Source organism: Schistocerca cancellata, chromosome 2 (genome assembly GCF_023864275.1).
Source record: "Schistocerca cancellata isolate TAMUIC-IGC-003103 chromosome 2, iqSchCanc2.1, whole genome shotgun sequence".
NCBI classification, from domain to species: Eukaryota; Metazoa; Arthropoda; class Insecta; order Orthoptera; family Acrididae; genus Schistocerca; species Schistocerca cancellata.
In genome coordinates, this window is record NC_064627.1 from 254,401,310 (window position 1) to 254,420,235 (window position 18,926).

Sequence of the window (18,926 nt, forward strand, 5' to 3'; positions counted from 1 at the left end):
TTAACACTGGCGGATATTGTGATCGAAAATCAGATGACGGGTGGTGAAGGTTCCAGCATTACGGGAAATGTGGAGGACAAAATACTCTTGAAGCATTCCCACCTTTACTTAGGAAAGACACTGTAGACAATCCGGCTGCGAAAGGTAGTACAGCCACCAACAAGAGACGTCGAACTTGTGACGGCAGTAGCACAGATGAAGAGGAAATCAACCTGTCGCTGAATGCTGTAGGTGACATTCAGAAAACAGTACTGGAAACTACTGTTTCAGAAAATATTGTCAGCACAGATTCAAACTCTGATGCAAGTATATCAGTATGCAAATCGAGTACGCCACCATCTACCGAACACGTCGAAGTGAAGTCACAGTCCCATTCTGTAGCTCTGGACGCGCCAGTAGATGGCAATGCGCTGCTCTTGTTGACGCCACAACCCCGTGCTGCAGTATCGGCACATCAATCAATGCAGACAGATTCATTCGCGGATGCAACTGAAAGCAAACCTGACAAGGTAGTGAGTGTTTTCCAACAACAGGCGACGTCATAGCCCTAATCCCACAACGAAGAAGTGGAGTTTTACAGCAATAACACACAAACAGCAAACGAAAGTGATCACAAAAATGACTGGGCATTGGAAGAATGTTTGCAAACTGCGTTTGCGCCGCCTTTGGCAGAAGAGATGGTGGCACACGACTGCCCCTCAGATTCACTGACGCGGCCCTCGGTGGAAAATTACTCCATGGGTGGGCGGAGCAGATCTTCGGTGAAGGCCAGTGTCAATGCAAACCGCAAGAAAAGTAAAAAGAAAGGTTTAAATGCAAACCGGGGCGGTAGTCTCCCGTCAGATCCTCAGGAAGTATTCGGCATGGAATGGCATGAAATGATAGACTAGGGCAATAAAAAGTCACTCCCATGTTACAGTCATAAACGATTGCCACGTTAAATATTAATAGGATACAGTAAGATGTTAAAATAGCTGCTCTGAAACAGTTTCTGTATGAGTCAGCGACGGACATTGCTCTCCTACAGTAAGTGGTATACCCACAATTAAATTTATCCAGTTACGGTGATTTTTACAATATTTCCACTGAAACGAGTGTTGGCACGGCCAGTTTAGTTAGAGAAGGTATCCCTGTGCATGATGTTGAGAAATTAGACTCAGGCTAAGGTACTGGAATAAATGTAGCAGGAGTTATTATTGTCAATTTATATGCGCCTTCTGACAGCAGTAATAGAGCTGCAAGAGCCACATTCTTTAATGAAAGCGTAAATTATTTATTGAGGAAAAACCACCTCCAACTTATAATCGGGGGAGATTTTAACTGTGTATTGAGGCGAAAGGATCAAATCCCCAACTTCAATGACTTGAGAGGTCTTGTTTCTGATTTAGACTTAAAAGATGCGTGGGAAATAAAATACCCAACAATGGTGAACTTCACTCATATTGCTGCGAATTCCTGCAGTAGAACTGACAGGATTTACGTATCGAAAAATTTAGCAGACAAAGTACTGAAAACACATACTGCTTCCGTTAGTTTTTCCGATCACAGTGCGTTGTTGACCTGCGTAAATTTAACACCACAACCTACCCGAAGAGTAAGAAGCCAGTGGAGTCTAAATATATCGTGATTATCAGAAGAAGACCTAGAAGATTCCCTAACCAGAGCTTGGAAAATGTGTCTCCGTTCACTGAACAACTTTCCAAGTGTGATAGAATGGTTGACCCAACGAGAGAAACCGAATCCAAGGAAAGTTTTAATATCTTTTAGTACAGATATGGCCAGAGAAAGGAAACAGACTGTAGAATTCTACTACAGCGTGCTAAGGGACCTCTATGACCAGACAGATACAATTCCTACAAGATTATAAGACATGAAACAAATAAAAGCAAAGTTAACAAGTCCGAAACGTAAGAAACTGGAGGAACTTAAGATAAAATCCAAAGCAAAGTCAGTCACTGAAGATGAGACTGCTGCATTGTACCGCCAAGAATAGAAGAAGAAATTTCATGGATGAACTTCAAATCGATGGTGGTACCATAATCACCACCCAGAAGGAAATAATTAACGACATCTCAGCGTACAATAAACGTATGTATGTATGCGTCAGGGGAAACAAACGAAGAGGAATACTTTGAGCTCTTTGGTACATATCTTCCACGAATAGCGCGAGATGATGATAAGAACATTTCTTCGGACATCACCAAGGAAGATGTGTTGGAAATGGTGTGCAGCGCCTCCGCTAGGGAATATCCAGGACTTGACGAACTGCCCATTGAGTTCTATAAACGATTTTGGACCCTAATAGGAGAAAAGTTCACCGAAATTGTCAATGAAGTCTTACAGGGAAAGCCAGTGCCTGCAGAGTTCAAACAGTGCAAAATCGTGTTGAGCCCGAAGAACAGAGGCTGTAAAAAAATAAACAACCTACGGCCGATTTCGCTTTTAAATTCGGATTATAAAATTATAGCTCGAGTAATTAATAAGCACTTTTCACCATGCACCGCTGACATCATAGGCCAACAGCAGACTTGTGCTTTTAGAAGGACGATTTTACAAACTGCGGCTTTGTATCGCGATGTCATTGCGCTAAAATGTGGACTGATTTTCATAGACTTCCATAAGGCATTTGATCAGATTAATCACAAATATCTGATAGAGACAATGCGCCGAATGGACTTCCTGCCAAAAACCATCGACATCATGAAGAACATGGCAATGGGTGTTACTGCAAAAATTTCGGTTAACTGTCAACTGACAAAACAAATTGAAATAAAAAGGGATGTTACCCAAGGAAGCCCCTTATCCATGCTCCTGTTCGTTATGTCGCTGGAACCATTCCTGCGACAGCTACAGCACAGACTGACAGGCATTACCATTTAAGGAACAAAGACCGCGGTAGGTGCTTACGCGGACGATGTAGGCGTAATCATCAGAGACGAAGCAGATGTGACACAACTAGAGATGGTACTAGGAAAATATTGTTCCGCATCAGGTGCATGGGTAAATGAAAACAAAAGTAAATTTCTAAATATAAAGCGGCTTGCTAACTTGAGCACTGAGTGGGAGAACCACGTTAATGAACACAAAGTTCTTGGAATAGCATTAACAACTTCCGTTTTAAAAATGATAGCAATAAATTGGTGGGAGGTGGCAAGAAAAATCAAGAGAGCTTTGATTGAAAACTGTCAACGTAGCATACACCAGTTCCAGAGAATAATGTTTATCGACACGTATATTTTATCCAAGGCCTACTGCATGGCGTAGGTTCTCCCCATTCCATCATGGATGCCGAAGACAATCACGTCCACCTTAGCAGAGTCTTTGCGGAAGGGGAAATGTTTTGAGTGCCGGTAAAGACAGCAGTTTTGCATCTAAGCAATGGAGGAATGGGACTAACCGACATCAAGTCTACAGCGATGGCACTGTATGTCAAACGAACATGGAGCATAATGTGTAACGATCCAGGGTGCGTTACAGCAAAACTACACGACATTGTCAGGCCAGAGAGTGTAGAGCCACGGATAAATATACAAAAAATAAGTTTTAAACTAAAACATATTAGGGAGCATTATCTTGAGCTCAGCTATCGCAGCAAAAAGCTTTTAAACTCCAAAAACGTTAAAGCAAAGGCGATTTCAGCTGAAAGACGGAATCATGAAAGGAAAAACAACATAGAAACTAAATATGCTGGAATAGCACGGAATGTGGTCTGAAAAAACATCAACAGTGATGTTCTTTCGTCTGACGTGAGAATAGCGTGGTACAAGGTAGTCAACAACATCATCAGTACTAATGAGCGTCTCTTTGGCATAGGTTTAAGTGACACTAACCTCTGCAGCATATGCAACCTCGTTGGTAGTGTGCCTCATCGTTACACATGCGTAGATCGGATTATCAACTGGAGGTGGATCAGGGAGAAAATTGCTCAAATAACAAGAACTTCAGCAAACGATGTACCGACCAACGTTTTCTTCAGACGAGAAGAAGGTTACTACCCTCAGGCAAAAAATTACGCAGTGATTTGGTTAATAGGCAAATATACAAGTTGCATTTTTAACAATATTGGAAGCGATGAACATATTGAATACAAGATCTATATGGAAAATGAATTCGAAAAAACACTTAAGTATCAGAATCACAATAAGAAATATGGTAACATGCTCCGAAGTGTCTTCAACAGAATGGGTATAAGTTAGGAACATGAGGATTCCTCCTGGAAAGGAGATGGATTGGGTCACTTTCCATAAACTAACCTCACCTGCCAGTCACACATGAAAAATAAATCAGTAGTACAGCAGATATAAGAATATGACAACAAACATCTAATGCCTGTTATAAAGGAAGATCTTGAACTGCGTTTATAAGGCTGGAACTGACGAAAAATTACAAGGCAGTGAAGGACTTCGCGATGTCTCTGTTCGGGACTGCTCTTCTGTCCACGTAATTTACTCTGGAAGGAACACACATAAAGGATGCACTGAATGATTAATTCTGGTCTGGGAAATGATGATGAGGAATCTCAGGCTGCAGAAGAAGAAAATGTGAATGCTGAACTGCCACCAGTTGAAGGTGACACTGAAGATTCTAAATGTGTGCTACTGCTAAAGACTGAATATCATTTCTCATTCTATGAATTCTGTAATTTATGTCTCCAGTTATCTTCACCTTATTTATGTCATTTCATTGTAAGCTAGCCATTTTTCTTACTGTTTTTGTGGAATAAAAGAAAAAAAAACAGTCCCCCTGCTCGTGGCAGCCACGCTACAGTCACGCGAGGGTCCGAACTACAGGAACACTATTTAGCAAAAGCTGTCGACAAGAATATCATAGTCCAACCACAAATAAATTAAGCCAAGATAACTAAAGCCTCTTCTAACGTTACTCGCCAAAAGACGCATTTAGAAGCTAATGCTAAGAAACCAGAAAATTATTCAGTCACCTACGCATCTACAAATGCTTTTTATATGTTTTAACACAACACCGAGATTAAAACAAGAAAAATTTGCAACACCATTTGTGAATGTACCTCACTGACTAAAGCTAGCTCGAGCTAGACAAAATGAAGCGAACAAATTAAAGTCCAGAAAACATACTTTAAATGTAAGGCCTTACCAATATAGATCCAGCAGAGGGCCGTTAGTGCGATCAGTGTCTTAGAAGATGCATAAGCCTTACACGTCTGTAACTGATGATATTTAGCATAAACTTTTAGCCACCACGAAACACATCGAAGTGCACAATAGGGTCTGAAGTAATCCAAACACATATTTACAATAGCCTCTAAAATCACATAATTATATTTTAATATCCTTTCATTCAGTTTTTTTTTAACTGGACCATGATTGATCTATCACCCTGTCCCCATCTGTTCTACACTTGATTACCAGGCTTTCTCCAAAATGAAATCTACACATGTGGTTCTTGAGTGTTACTCCGCTCTCTTACGAACTCTTTTCGCCGATTCCTAATAGGCCAATTATTAGTCTGTCCGTTTCTTCACATTGTCCAGTGTTCCATCCTCAGCGAAGAGAAAGTCATAAGCTATAGCGTCGTAATGGTAGGCAGAGGACAAAAGAACAGCGCCATGAGCTATTAACATGAGCAAGGACCGAGAAACTTCCAGGATAAGGATCCAAATATCTGTCAGGTAAAAATGACCTCATCAGAGCGCGGACAACCGGACAGAGGCTAGGGTGGTTCCTTAACAGTTGCTTTCTCGAACTCATAAAAGATCAGTATTCATCAGAGATACAGCAGTCCGAAACGCAGCTACTGTCCTTCGTTACTTGCAATTCGAGAAACGATATTATTAACATTGTTCACTGCTGAAGGTTTAAACTAATGGTATCTGCTTCTACTGTATGACCATCTTATCTTTATTGCAATTTACGATACGTATCAGAATTGATTATCAAAGAATCGGTGGCGTTTCAGGGATAGCAGTTTGGTTTGAGTCACTGTTATTTCCCAATTTATCAACAATGCATTCAAATTGTGGTGAATCTGTAGTTGGACTACATTCAAATAGTGGTAAAAATGTAGTTGGAGTCGAGAAAGGATACAAGCTAATTTTATTAAATAATAAAGAAGCGACTCTTCAAACGTAGGTTACATGAGAGGACGGGGTTTATTACTCATCAATTCACTGTGTCTATTAATTGCTGCAAATTGTCGTTCTGCAACATTCGGATAGATACATATTCAAAACTCCAGTAGCATTTTCCGCAAATAACTTATTTTCCCAGGAAATTTTCACCGCCTTGAGGACAAACCCGTGAGCGGAATCACTGGACAGTACTGCAACAGCCTCACAAGCACTCGCGAAGAACTGGCCAACTAGCGCGCTAACAGTCTCCTCCCACTCCTTTCACCTCTAATGAGCGCCCCTCTGCAGTCTTTTCTCTGTACACTGCATTCTCAAATTTGAAAATAACATGCATATGCCGAACAACAAAAACGAATTTGTTAAATAAATGATAACAACTACATTTCTCGGGGTTTGTGAAGTCCTACTGCAGTTTGGCTCCACATAAACATCCTTTAAAGAATCTAGAAGGTCGATCGCCTCACTGTTCTCTAGACATACTCATAGACCGCCGTCGCCTTGTATCAAAACGTAATTTATCTATAGAGCAGACTTTCTCACAGTCTAGCGTCCTCTGTTAATTTGTGAATGCAGTATTTTCCTGATGGATCCCTAGATTTTCTCGCCCAGTTCGGCAGTGCGCAGCGTTTATTGACAAAAAACAGAAAAACTTCACACGTAAACTGTCTGACGTACAGTGACGAAATAAAGATCGCAACGCCAAGAAGTAATTAATGGAGAACAATAAAATTTCTGGAATACATTTGTCTAGGTACCATACTTAAGTGGTTAACTTGCATGATCACAGGTCATTGTAAGCGGAAGATAGCGCATTGCACATGTAAAATGGTGGTACATTAATAACCAAAGCAACCGCCAGAATGTTGAATGCAAGCATGCAAATGGATTTGTTGTACAGACGCCGGATGTCAGTTCGTGCCATGGAGTTCCATGCCTTTTGCATTTGGTCAGTCAAGGGACGGTTAACGATGGTTGTGAATGACACTGGAGTTGTCCCACATGTGCTTAATTGCAAACAGATGTGATAATCTAACAGCTCAAAGCAACGTGTCGACAATCTGTAGATTTACAACCGCGGTATGTGGACGAGCGTTATCCTGTTGGAAAACACCCCCTGGAATACGGTTTATGAATGGCAGGTCAACAGGTCGAATCACCAGAAGAATATACAAATTTGCATTCAGGGTGCAGGGGACAACCGCGAGAGTGTTCCTGCTGTCATACGAAATCGCACCCCAGACCACAACACCAGATGCAGGTCCAGTGTGTCCACCACAGAGACAGGGTGGATGCAGGCACTAAACTGGCCTCCTCATAACCAACACACAGCCATTGCTGGCACCGAGGCGGAACCAGGTTTCATCAGAAAAGAGACTTCCACCTTGCCCTCCAACGAGCTGTAGCTCGTCAGCACTGAACTCTCACACAGACGCGGTTTGTGTTCAGTGACATGCACAATGCACGACGTCTGGCCCGGAGCTGTTCTTGAAGTAACAGATTTGTAACAGTTAGTTGCGTCACTGTGGTGCCAACTGCTGCTCAAATTGCTGATGCAGATGCATTGTGGTAATGGAAATGAGCGTCGCAGGTTCGAATCCTGCCTCGGGCATGGATGTTTGTGATGTCCTTAGGTTAGTTAGGTTTAACTGGTTCTAAGTTCTAGGGGACTAATGACCTCAGCAGTTGATTCCCATAGTGCTCAGAGCCATTTGAGCCAAATGAGCGTCTGGCGTCATTGACCGGGAGCCCCCTTACAGGACAGGTACGATCGCCTTGGTGCAGGGCATATTACATTAGACGCCACATTTGGCGACCTGCGCACCGGATGGGGATGAAATGACGATGAAGACAACACCCAGTCCCTGAGCGGAGAAAATTCCAGACCCAACTGAAAGTCGAACCCGGGCCCCTCAGAATGGCAGTCCATCACGCTGACCATTCAGCTATCGGGGCGGACGATGCATTGTGGCAAGCCTGAGCCATACAACCGAACATGATAGTCTTTCCTCTCAGTAGTGCCACGTGGCAGTCCAGAGCTCGATGTTCTTGTGACCCTACATTTTCGTGACCACCGCTACCAGCAGTCATGTACAGCGGCTACATTCCTCGCAAGTCCTTCTGGAGTATCGCACAAGGAACATCCAGCTTCTCGTAGCCCTATTACACGATCTGGTTCAAACTCAGCGAGGTGTTGACAGTGGTGTGGTTGCCGCCTTAAAGAGATTCTTGATTAACATCAACTCAGCATGTCCAGTCTCACGGGTAATCAAGGTTCAAGACAGTTAAAGCATGTATCTGAAGCAAACCTGATTTACATCCTCATAGTGCCGTAACTAGCGCCACTCTTATGCCACTGGTGCGAAATTTAATATACATCATCTTTCAAATGTAGAAACACCCCTACCGTTTTTCAGAAATGGTTCAAATGGCTCTGAGCACTATGGGACTTAACTCCTGAGCTCATCAGTCCCCTAGAACTTAGAACTACTTAAACCTAACTAACCTAAGGACATAACACACATCCATGACCGAGGCAGGATTCGAACCTGCGACCGTAGAGGTCGCGCCATTCCGGACTGTAGCGCCTAGAACTGCTCGGCCACCCCGGCCGGCTACCGTCTTTCGTTTATGTCACATAACTTTTTCTTGGTGTTACTATTTTTTCCCTTCAGTGCACTAGTGGGCATTTCAAACACTTTCAGTGAGGTGTCTGAATGTCCATGGAGGAATGGCAGCCCAGTCTTCCTGAATAGTTGAATTCAGAGAAGGTAGTGCTGCTGGATACTGGAGCATACGTCGAAGTCCACGTTCTGTTTCATTTTAAAAGTGTTCCATTGGGTTGAGATTGGGACTCTGGGGAGGTCAGTTCATTTCAAGACTGTTATTGTGCACAACCCACTGCCTCCCAGTTGCTGCTTTATGATAGGATGGATTGTCAAGCCGACAGGAACAGTTATCGTCTCCGAATACTTAAACAACAGTATGCAGTACTCAGTGCTGTTAAGTGTGTACATATAAGTCTGCATTAAGCATTTTCTTAGGCGTAAAAAAGAGATCACAACGTAACCATGAAAAAGTAGCTGTCTACAGGCATTCGGCAAAGTCTAAGCTTCCATGGGATTACCACAAGCTATAGCATGACTCATCACTGCAAACCATTCCTTTCTAGTCCTCCACCGTCCACTGGCGTCGCTCTTAGACCACTCAAGTGTTTCGGAAATGGGTGGCTTCTGTGGGTCTGCTCGGTCCCTGCAGCCATACTTTTTATTTTATCCATTTTGGTTGGAGAGTACGGTAGGTCTGCGTCCTAAAATTTAATGTTAAACTTGCAAGATGTCAGCCTGTGGCTGATTGTAGTATTTCGTGCAGTATTATCATATTTCTTACTCCTTACGCACACTCATTGTGGTAGCTGGTCTGCTGTTAGCACGTTGAAACTTACGAGTGGGTCCTTCTGCTGATACGATGCGATTTTCTACAACCACTCTCCGCAATCCTGCACGGTTCTTTTCCATTGGTACGTGAGGTCCTCGTCTTGTTTAGCTCTGGTTGTTCCTTTGCGTTATCAGTCCGGAATCACTTCCCTGTCACTCGATTTGAGCAGCTTTAGATAGGTACGTGAGGTCCTCGTCTTGTTTAGCTCTGGTTGTTCCTTTGCGTTATCAGTCCGGAATCACTTCCCTGTCACTCGATTTGAGCAGCTTTAGATAGGTACGTGAGGTCCTCGTCTTGTTTAGCTCTGGTTGTTCCTTTGCGTTATCAGTCCGGAATCACTTCCCTGTCACTCGATTTGAGCAGCTTTAGATAGGTTGAAATGACCCTGATGTATTGGTTATTCAGGTGACATCTGATGATTAGTCCATTTTCGATGTGCCTAAACTCTCGTGACCAACTCATTCTGCTATTTGTGCTTCACTGCTGAGACCTCAGTACTGCCGACCTACTTTTACAATGGGAATCCTCCTCTCGTGCCATTTGGTGCTCGGTTCTGCGTTATACAGGGGTGTCTGGATAGCTTCGATCATATAGTGTACAAACACATGCACACTCTGCGAAGCGAAGCGACCTAGTCGACGCAGGCTAGCGCGAAACGGAGAGGAAAGGGATAGAGTCAAGTGCAAAATCACAAGCCTCGCCAGACCGCAGCACACAGGTAAACTGATGCAGAGTCCAACACCCGTACACCGCCCCAGCAGTCTAGAGTCCTAGTAGTGCTATAGTTTAAGCAATGGAAACTTTTCATCCAGCTTCAAACTGCCAGCCCAGTTTCTTTTCTTTATTGTTATTTCTTTTCCCCGCGAAGGGGCGTGCTGACAGCGGGTAAAACCACTCGCCAGCCAAAGGTTTTATACAGGGTGAATCAGCGAAAACTTACACTGCAAATATTGCGGAAATGAATGTGCGGTTTGCACAGAATGGATTGGCAGTCAGGGGCTCGTATTATTACCAGTAAGCAGATTGTAATAATACTTAAAAAGTGTAATTTTGTGCAAACATGCACTTTCTTAAATGGAGAAGTGCCTATTGACATCAACAAAGTAAAATCGGGGTACTTTAGAATGTCAGTGGTGTCTGTTGCAGGATTCTAGTACTAGTCGTTTACGAAATACCGTAGTTTGAAAAGTTACCGCACCGATACTTGTTTGTGCCATTTAACTTGCGTACCTGCTAGGTACGATGTTGTTATGTTTGCTTACAGTGTGCTTGTGTCTTCCTTGAGAGCATTGAGACTTGCTAGTTGGGTTAGAGTGTAACAGTCTAAGCATTACGTCGTGAGTGGGCAATGGGATTTACCAGTGGAGAGAAAGCCGACACGCTTCTAGTGTATGGAAACTGTAGGAAGAATGCAGTTCGTTCTTGTACGCTGTATGCGGGAAGATATCCCAACAGAGGTCACATCTCGGCAGTTATTTGTCAACTTCTTCAACCAGTTACGTGAAAGTGGTAGTGTAACAGTTAGACAACGTTAAGAGAAGGAAACGAGTGACGACGCAAGGGGGGGGGGGGGAATTAATGCTCATGCTGCTGTTGCAGGTGACCCGGACGAGGAAGTGACAGTCAGGCAAGTATCCCACGCATTCTCCATCGACATAGGTTCCATCTCTCTCCATCTAGAGCTGCTTGGCCACGATTATGAGAATCATGGTAACTTCTGTACTTGGGCCTTAAGACAGGACACTCCAGCTATATCACGTATCTTGTTTAGTGAAGCCACATTTACGAATCATGGCCAGTTAACCCGCCGAGACATGCACTGCTGGTCTGCTGACAAACCCAGTTCGCTTCGTCAGGCGGAACGTCAGCGTCCGCGGAGTGTAAACGTGTGGTGTGGGATTGTGAACTACCAGCTCGTAGGCCCGTGGTGCATAGACGGAACACTGAACGCGCACAAGCATCGCATCATCCTAACAGACCATCTTGCACGGATGCTTGAACATGTTCTTCTGCAGTCTAGAAGGAACCTGTGGTATGAACATTATGGCTGTACAGTCCATAGTGCAGTAAGTACTACAGCAGGTCTTAATGACTTGTTTCCAAATCGTTGGATTGGATGTAGACATTCCTCTGACTGTAATGCTGAAAAACGCTGTCTACGAGGACATACCAACTACGTTTCGTGATATGTAACGACGTATTACTAGAACTTGCTCGGACATCTCCGCTGAAATGATAGCGTGTGTGCAACAGTCATTCCGTATCAGACTAGAAGCGTCTATTGCCACTGCCGGTAGTCCTTTTGAGCACAACGGACAATGGTCATGTGTCTCGATACTAATCACAATCCACATAACTAGTGTGCGCACTTGTGTTGCTCTTAAGTGTACGCTACACAGGCATTGTAAAGCGTCAGTCTGTGAACTTTTCAAAATACGGTATCTCATAAAACACTTGCACTAGAATACTGCAACAAACACCACTAATATTGTAACTTACTCTACTTTTAGTTCGTTAAAGTCTATAGGCACTGCCGGCCGGAGTGGCCAAGCGGTTCTAGGCGCATGGCCGCTACGATCGCAGGTTCGAATCCTGCCTCGGGCATGGATGTGTGTGATGTCCTTAGGTAAGTTAGGTTTAAGTAGTTCTACGTTCTAGGAAACTGATGACCGCTGCAGTTAAGTCCCATAGTGCTCAGAGCCATTTTGAACCAATAGGCACTGTCTCATTTAAAAGTGTATGTTTGCACAAGAAGTGCGCACTCGATGTATTGTTACACTCTGTAGATTGGCTAGAAATAAAAGTCCTGCCTACATTTCAATGTTTGACAAGTGCACATCAACAGCACTTTCCATTTCCGCAATATTTGCTGTGTAAGTTTTAGGTGATTCACCTTGCATATTTAACCTAAGTATCCAGTTCCGTTTTTTATTTCTTTATTGTAATTTCATTCCCTCATCCCATGGGACAAAGATGGACTGGCAGCGGAATAATATTCTGCATTTCAGCCAAAAGAGTTTGGTGGAAACGTGGGTTAAAAAGTTTAAAAGGCTGGGTTGTGTAACGTTCTTCTTTAAAAATACTTGTAAGGACGCTTTTTAGTTATGACATTTACAGTGACTCAAAGGAAAACTTTGTAAGAAAATTTTAAAAATTACTTGCTGGGAAGTTAAAAAATGTACTTATTACACTAGTACAGGGGGGGGGGGGGCGCATTTCGGAGAATTAATCGAAAGAAAGGATATTTATTGGTTCTTTTCGTGTAGTTTGTATTAATGCGGCTATTGGGTACAGGTTGGTAGGCTTGAGGGGGTAAGTATAAAGTGGGAGAGTGTAATGGTTGGCCGGTGTGGCCGTGGGGTTCTAGGCGCTTCAGTCTGGAACCGCGTGATCGCTACGGTCGCAGATTCGAATCCTGCCTCGGGCATGGATGTGTATGATGTCCTTAGGTAAGTTAGGTTCAAGTAGTTCTAAGTTCTAGGGGACTGATGACCACAGATGTTAAGTCCCATAGAGCTCAGAGCCATTTGAACCATTTAGAGTGTAATGAAAATATGGGATTCGCGTAATTCATAGCTAGGATGGAGGCTAGGTCAAGGTCAAAATGGGGAAGGAGAGGAGCCCTGAAGTCGCCAAGGGATACGTAGGAGCCAGCAAAATGTGACAGGAAATATGGAAATAAAGAAGTGGGAGTCTGTTAAAATCGCTCTGGGAAGGACAAGGTCCGTTCGGCTACTTCGCTTATACCGTACTTTCCTGCACCAGGGGCTCAGCCCACGCGATACGAGCTGTGCGCCTTTCGGTGGTTCCGTCGCAGAGCGACCTCCGTTATGCTGATAAGTGTTCCGCTGAAGTGGTTCCCTCTGGCTGGGCGCTTCCTGCGAACTTCCATCGTTTCGCAGTCGGCGCCTGAGCCTCTCATCACCTTCACTGGTTACAATACTTCAAGTTAAGAAAAGTGTTGTGCGAAGGCTCCTGAAATCCACAGCGGTGAGATCTAGACTGAATTTCGGCGTTCGCTTCAGATAATTTATGAAGTAGTTGTTGGTCGGTGGCTCTTGCATCCGCCGTTGCAAACATAATTCAAGGATGACCACAACCAAGGCATACACGTTGTATTGACCACATCGTTTCATCCTGATAGCAACGAATTCACTGTGGTTCACGTACTCATGGCATACCAGTGAAATCCTCTGGGCCCATGTAGCTTCCGAGACGAAGTGTGATATACGTCTCGGTCCGATGAAATGGCCGTCATATAATATACTGAAATATCGTATATTATCTTATCTGTGTGGGAAAGTCATGCAAACGACTTCTTGGTCGACTGACATCTCGAACTACAGTTTTCTCTTCAACATGACTGCTACATCAAGTTCCGTTGCTCATACGTGAGTTATATATCTTACGGCAAATGAGTCAAGTATGAATACCGTAGCACATAATCCACCGTGGCATCTGGAGGTCAGTTCGTATCCGTCAGTATAACAATCTGTCACTTATGAAGATCACAAATGCTGCAATGAATACAGAATTCGGAAATTGTCATTGTTATGTTTCCATTTTATGATATGAAGATTCATGCAAAGAATTTATAAATAACTGAATTGTATGCTTTCTTTCTTAGTTCACCTTTTAGTGTCTGTGTCGTCTTAGGTAATACTTACGCAAACTTAAATACTATATATTTCTCGATCATTTCAGAAATTTCCTCAGCATACCAAACCTGCACTGGAAGACAATGGCCTGTATCTTGCTGAAAGGTAAGCATTAATTATTAGTTACAATTATGTATCAAATCTATAGTGACCGTTAGCTAACGACTGACTGAGATGGAGAAAGACAACACAAGATTTGTGAGAAGTACGTCTGATACTGATGAACTAAAACTAAACTCTGCCCGAACAGACCAAGAAGGCCCAACAGTACCGACAACCCGTCGTGTCATCCTCAGCCCACAGCTGTCACTGGGATACTGACGAAAAACAATATTAAACAGAAAAAAATATATTAATGTTTGCTTTGCGTTTCGGTAACAACGTTTGTGGTATAGTTCTTGTTCAGTGTGGCCAGTCTACTAGAAAAAAATCATGTATGGCTTTTACAGTTCACGACGATTAACTGAAATACTTACATGTTACCAAGTAATGAACCACACGCACAAATTACAAAATGATAAATATGAAAACTCTATGGATAAACTGAGGTAGTAGGCAGAAGCTCCAAGTCCTTTAACAATTCTTAAAAATAAGGAAAGTGTCTGGTAAGCAGTACCAAACACTGAGCTTTATAAAGAAGAACATACGGTGCATTAGAGCGAAACAGGCGCAAAAAATAAGCTCGAAGAACTTAAATCTTAATTCCAGTTTCGTCATACTCTGTCAATACAAAGAAAGCTATAACATTTATGATTGAAGGATCTTAGAGAAGGCACGTATGTGAAAATTGGTCTAATGTTTTATATATATGAAGCAGTGAAACATGTTTGATGAGAAAGAAACCTCACATTAGCTGCCGTCAAGATTCCAGGTACTGGTTTCAGACTTAAAAAAAGGGAGAAACTATAGAAGGTCTATCTGATTCTAAACCAGCTCCTGTAATGCTAAAGATCGTCAACGTCGGAAAAATGAGTCATCCTGTAGCAGGCCGAATAGTAGAGCTACTGACAGAAATGCGAAGCAATAAACGGCTAGCTAAAATGTGTTTGATCAAAACTGCAGATAGTCTATCCAAACAGAAAACATATATTCGCGAATAGAAGTATCCTGAAGTACCCGCTAAGAACTTTCTACAAAAATATAGACCACTAAGAAGAAATGAATGCAGTAAAGAACGGGCATAATCCTCTAAGTCAAGAGGCTGACATTATGCCAGTATATCACCATGTAATACCAAGCAAAGCGTTGTGTACGCAGAGCTTTTATGACACAGAGGAGCTTCAATCAAACATTCTCGACAGCCTCTAACCCGCAACCAACCATAACTGCTTCTTCGAGGATCTATGCAGCAAGCTTGCTGGTAATACTTCTGTTAGTAATGTAACTTTATTATTTATCTAGTTACGTGATGTGTACCCTCCATTACGGTTTTATCTCTACTTTATTTTAACTTACCTAACACAATAACATATACTGTTTCATTGATATCTAACTTCCGAGATATAATTATCCCATGTGTAATAAATACAGAGGTTTGTCTTTTGAGACATTAAATATTCTAGAAGAAACAGTTGTTGTGTATCCACTATTCGTCCAATTCTACCCTCTTCCATTTAAAGACGATAAAGAGCATCTTCAGATCATTTATGCCTCACAACAAGCAGAGTCTAGCGATCCACCACTGTCTGACCAACGGCGTTTCTCCTCGTGCAGCAAACACACAGATCTTTGTTTAATATACTAACAGGCAAACAAAAATTCCGTGTCTGGTCAAGAACTGAAAGTGTCAAACAATTACCTTTCCCTCTACAGACTGTCATTTGCCGAAAATCTAGTTTAGATATATACCGAATCATTCACTAAAGATTGCAGGTATTGTGCCTGATGCAAGTTATTGATACATCAGTTACAGCACATTAAGAAGATGTAATGTATAAATAATTTCACTGGTTTCCAGCTGAGGCACGTAATCAGCAGATAGTTGCAGCAACACCAGTTCACTTCTTAGACCGCTTACTGTATTGAGGTCATTGTAATTGTGGTTACACTTACCATAAAGGTGGTAGCATTGCTAACCTAAAGTTTGCTGCTGAAACAAGTTGTATGGAACTTCTCGCCTTCAGAGAGACAAACAGAATGTTTGTTTAGATATTCGGTAGGGAATCATACAGACGTAATAAATTAACACCATGATCTCACTATGTGTGCCAATGTACAGTGACATCATAGAATTTATGTCTTAGCCTGTATGTTTCTAATAACTTGGTGGTCTGTCAACAGCCGTTCTATTGCCATGTACCTCATCTCAAAGTACGCGAAGGATGACTCTCTCTACCCGAAGGATGTAAACAAACGTGTCCTTGTCGATCAGAGGCTGTTTTTTGATCAAGATTTGTACAACAGAATTTTCAATGTTGCCCTAAGTATTACATTATTGCCTTTCATACAAAAAACTGAATCACATTCTGTTTTTGTTTAGTATCGTCAAAATTAGGAAAGGAGTAATAACATACTTTTATTTTTAATTCCATGGTTTCCTTTCGATAAATGACCGTAATTTTAAAAAAGTGCCCAAATTCAGTGACCAGATATCTCTCCTTTATTTTAATGTGACTGGTTTCGAACCAGCTGCCCATCTTCAAATCATTTGTTACAATTGCAGAGTAACCTGTCGAATGTGGAACTGAATGTTCACTGTAAAGTTAGCAACCGATACAACAATTGCCTCTCTGTGAACATGCGCAATCTGGATCATGCTAAGCATTTTAGGACAACACACTCGCCACAGCCACAATGTCACTGACGTAACCAACCCACTCGCTATGTGATTGGCGGCTGGCTTACACGCAGTCACGTGAAGCGCACAAATCACGGGTAATCTATTTTGAGCAAAGACTCGAAAAACGGGCTTCATCGGAACACGGCCTCATGCCCCTTCCTGCTTGCTGGAAGTCGATAGTCACTAGGTTCACTTGTTCAAGTCTCGGCCTTTAGTTGGTGCAGTGCAGGTTTCATAATTGATCTCAGAATTACTTTAGACGTATTCATTTCGTAGTAGCGGTGGGGCACAACCTAATTAAAGTTGTAGTTTGTTCGCATAGTTTGTTTTACACTACTGATCTTTAAGATTGAATCAACTCTGCATGAAAAAAGGGAAGTTGTATTAGGAGAAAGGGGCTCATTTTGAATTTCCTCATTAAGTATTAATTTTTTTTATTTTTTTAAACTTCGATTTTTCCTTGTGAAAAAAAAAAAAACAAATTTCCCCTTGAACCACTCGCATTTCAGAAGAATAATTTCTTATCGCATGTAATTATTTTGTGCGAGAACATACTTGCTATGCTGTAAGCACAGTAATTATTTCATTATTTGGATTACTTAACACGTCTTTGATTACAATTTTAATAGTTTCGGTTACGTGGTTGATTGTATGGACATGATGTGTAAAGTAAACGTTACATTATTGATGCATTTCCACCTTCTCTATCTGAATCTCATTTTGTGTACCTTCAGTTTCTTTTCATGTCTTGTTCTTTTTAGAACCCACGTTCTTACTATATCGTTGCACTTCCTGAGATCTGCATTTACGTTAATTTCCTGTCAACAGCGGCCAAAATTTTATGGCGAACAGGTGGATACCGGCAGCATCGATAAAGTAAATGAAGGTCTGGAAACTTTAAACCGAATGCTGGATGGCAAACAGTGGCTGGCAGGAGACAAGATCACACTTGCTGATTATGCGGTCGCCAATTCTTTGTCGGCATTAGAGGTAACGTAAAGCTATCAATTCAACTTTTAAAAAGTTAAGAACATACGAACAACCTATCTAATAAGAAACAGTTAATTTTGATTTCAAACGTCCTGAGGGGTTGCCTAAAATGAGTCGTCGAAATTTTCTCGCTTTAGCTCAGCAGAAATATCCTTAAAGTTTGAGTGACACCATCAGGCACAATTTCTATGAAACTAAGAAAAATTATTTAATTTAGACAACCAAAATACGTATGTTCAACAATTATTTGGATGCTGATGTTACCTCTCATTTCAGTTTGTTCCAGAAAGTGGAATTGACCCTACGAAGCAGCCCAACATCAAGGAGTGGCTTCCACGCGTTGAAAGTTCCCATCCAAAATACGGAGAAAGCCTGAAAGAATTACGTGAGGGCTTTAAGAAAATGGAACAGAAGTAAAAGCACCTACTACCTACAGATTTTGTATTTATGTAATAAAGTGGTAACAGTTATCTAGTCAAAAAAAGTTTATTAACAATATGTGCACATTATTTTCAAAGGATGAAACACTTTCCAGAATGAATTTTTAAATATGCAGCATACGGAGTGTGTGTAGTTCCGCAAATTCCCTGCAGGTTAAAAGTATGTGAGGCTCGAAGTATTTTCCTGGTCTGTGTCTATCAGCAACCGGAGCTCACAGTGGTTTTAAATGTTGTCTGAGCTAAGGCGAATAAGTTCACATTCGGTACAACAAGGCCTTTGCGAGCTCCTTAAGCTCAATTCCAGCAAACGTCTTTATGGAAAAAGTCTAAGAACAGGCACAGAGAAATGCTGTCAAAAAGAACGAACGTCTTGCTCGTATACGTAGACTATACCTTCGTGTTGTTGGTACAATAGCAAAGACAAATTAGGCTGTCTTCATAAACGCCTTAAAAATGGTACTAAGATTCTGCTCGTCGAGGAGGGAGAGGCAAGTGGCAAATCAATGTAACTTGTGTTG

The 18,926-nt window shown here is 42.1% G+C and overlaps 1 protein-coding gene across 1 annotated transcript; it reads left to right on the plus strand.

Moving 5' to 3' along the window:
* The first annotated feature begins 677 nt into the window (after window positions 1-677).
* On the plus strand, window positions 678-18,385 carry LOC126152909 (inactive glutathione S-transferase D3-like). Its single transcript, XM_049916035.1, has 6 exons — window positions 678-854; window positions 14,246-14,304; window positions 16,480-16,615; window positions 17,288-17,290; window positions 17,807-17,968; window positions 18,245-18,385. The coding sequence occupies exons 1-6, from the start codon at window positions 678-680 to the stop codon at window positions 18,383-18,385; spliced, it is 678 nt and encodes a 225-aa protein (XP_049771992.1).
* The last annotated feature ends 541 nt before the right edge of the window (window positions 18,386-18,926 follow it).

Coding starts and splice junctions, on each gene's coding strand:
- LOC126152909 (XM_049916035.1), top strand. CDS start 678: ATGGTGGCACACGACTGCCCCTCAGATTCACTGACGCGGCCCTCGGTG. Junction 855..14,245: donor TCCCGTCAGATCCTCAGGAA/GTATTCGGCATG, acceptor CGATCATTTCAG/AAATTTCCTCAGCATACCAA. Junction 17,969..18,244: donor ATTCTTTGTCGGCATTAGAG/GTAACGTAAAGC, acceptor CTCTCATTTCAG/TTTGTTCCAGAAAGTGGAAT.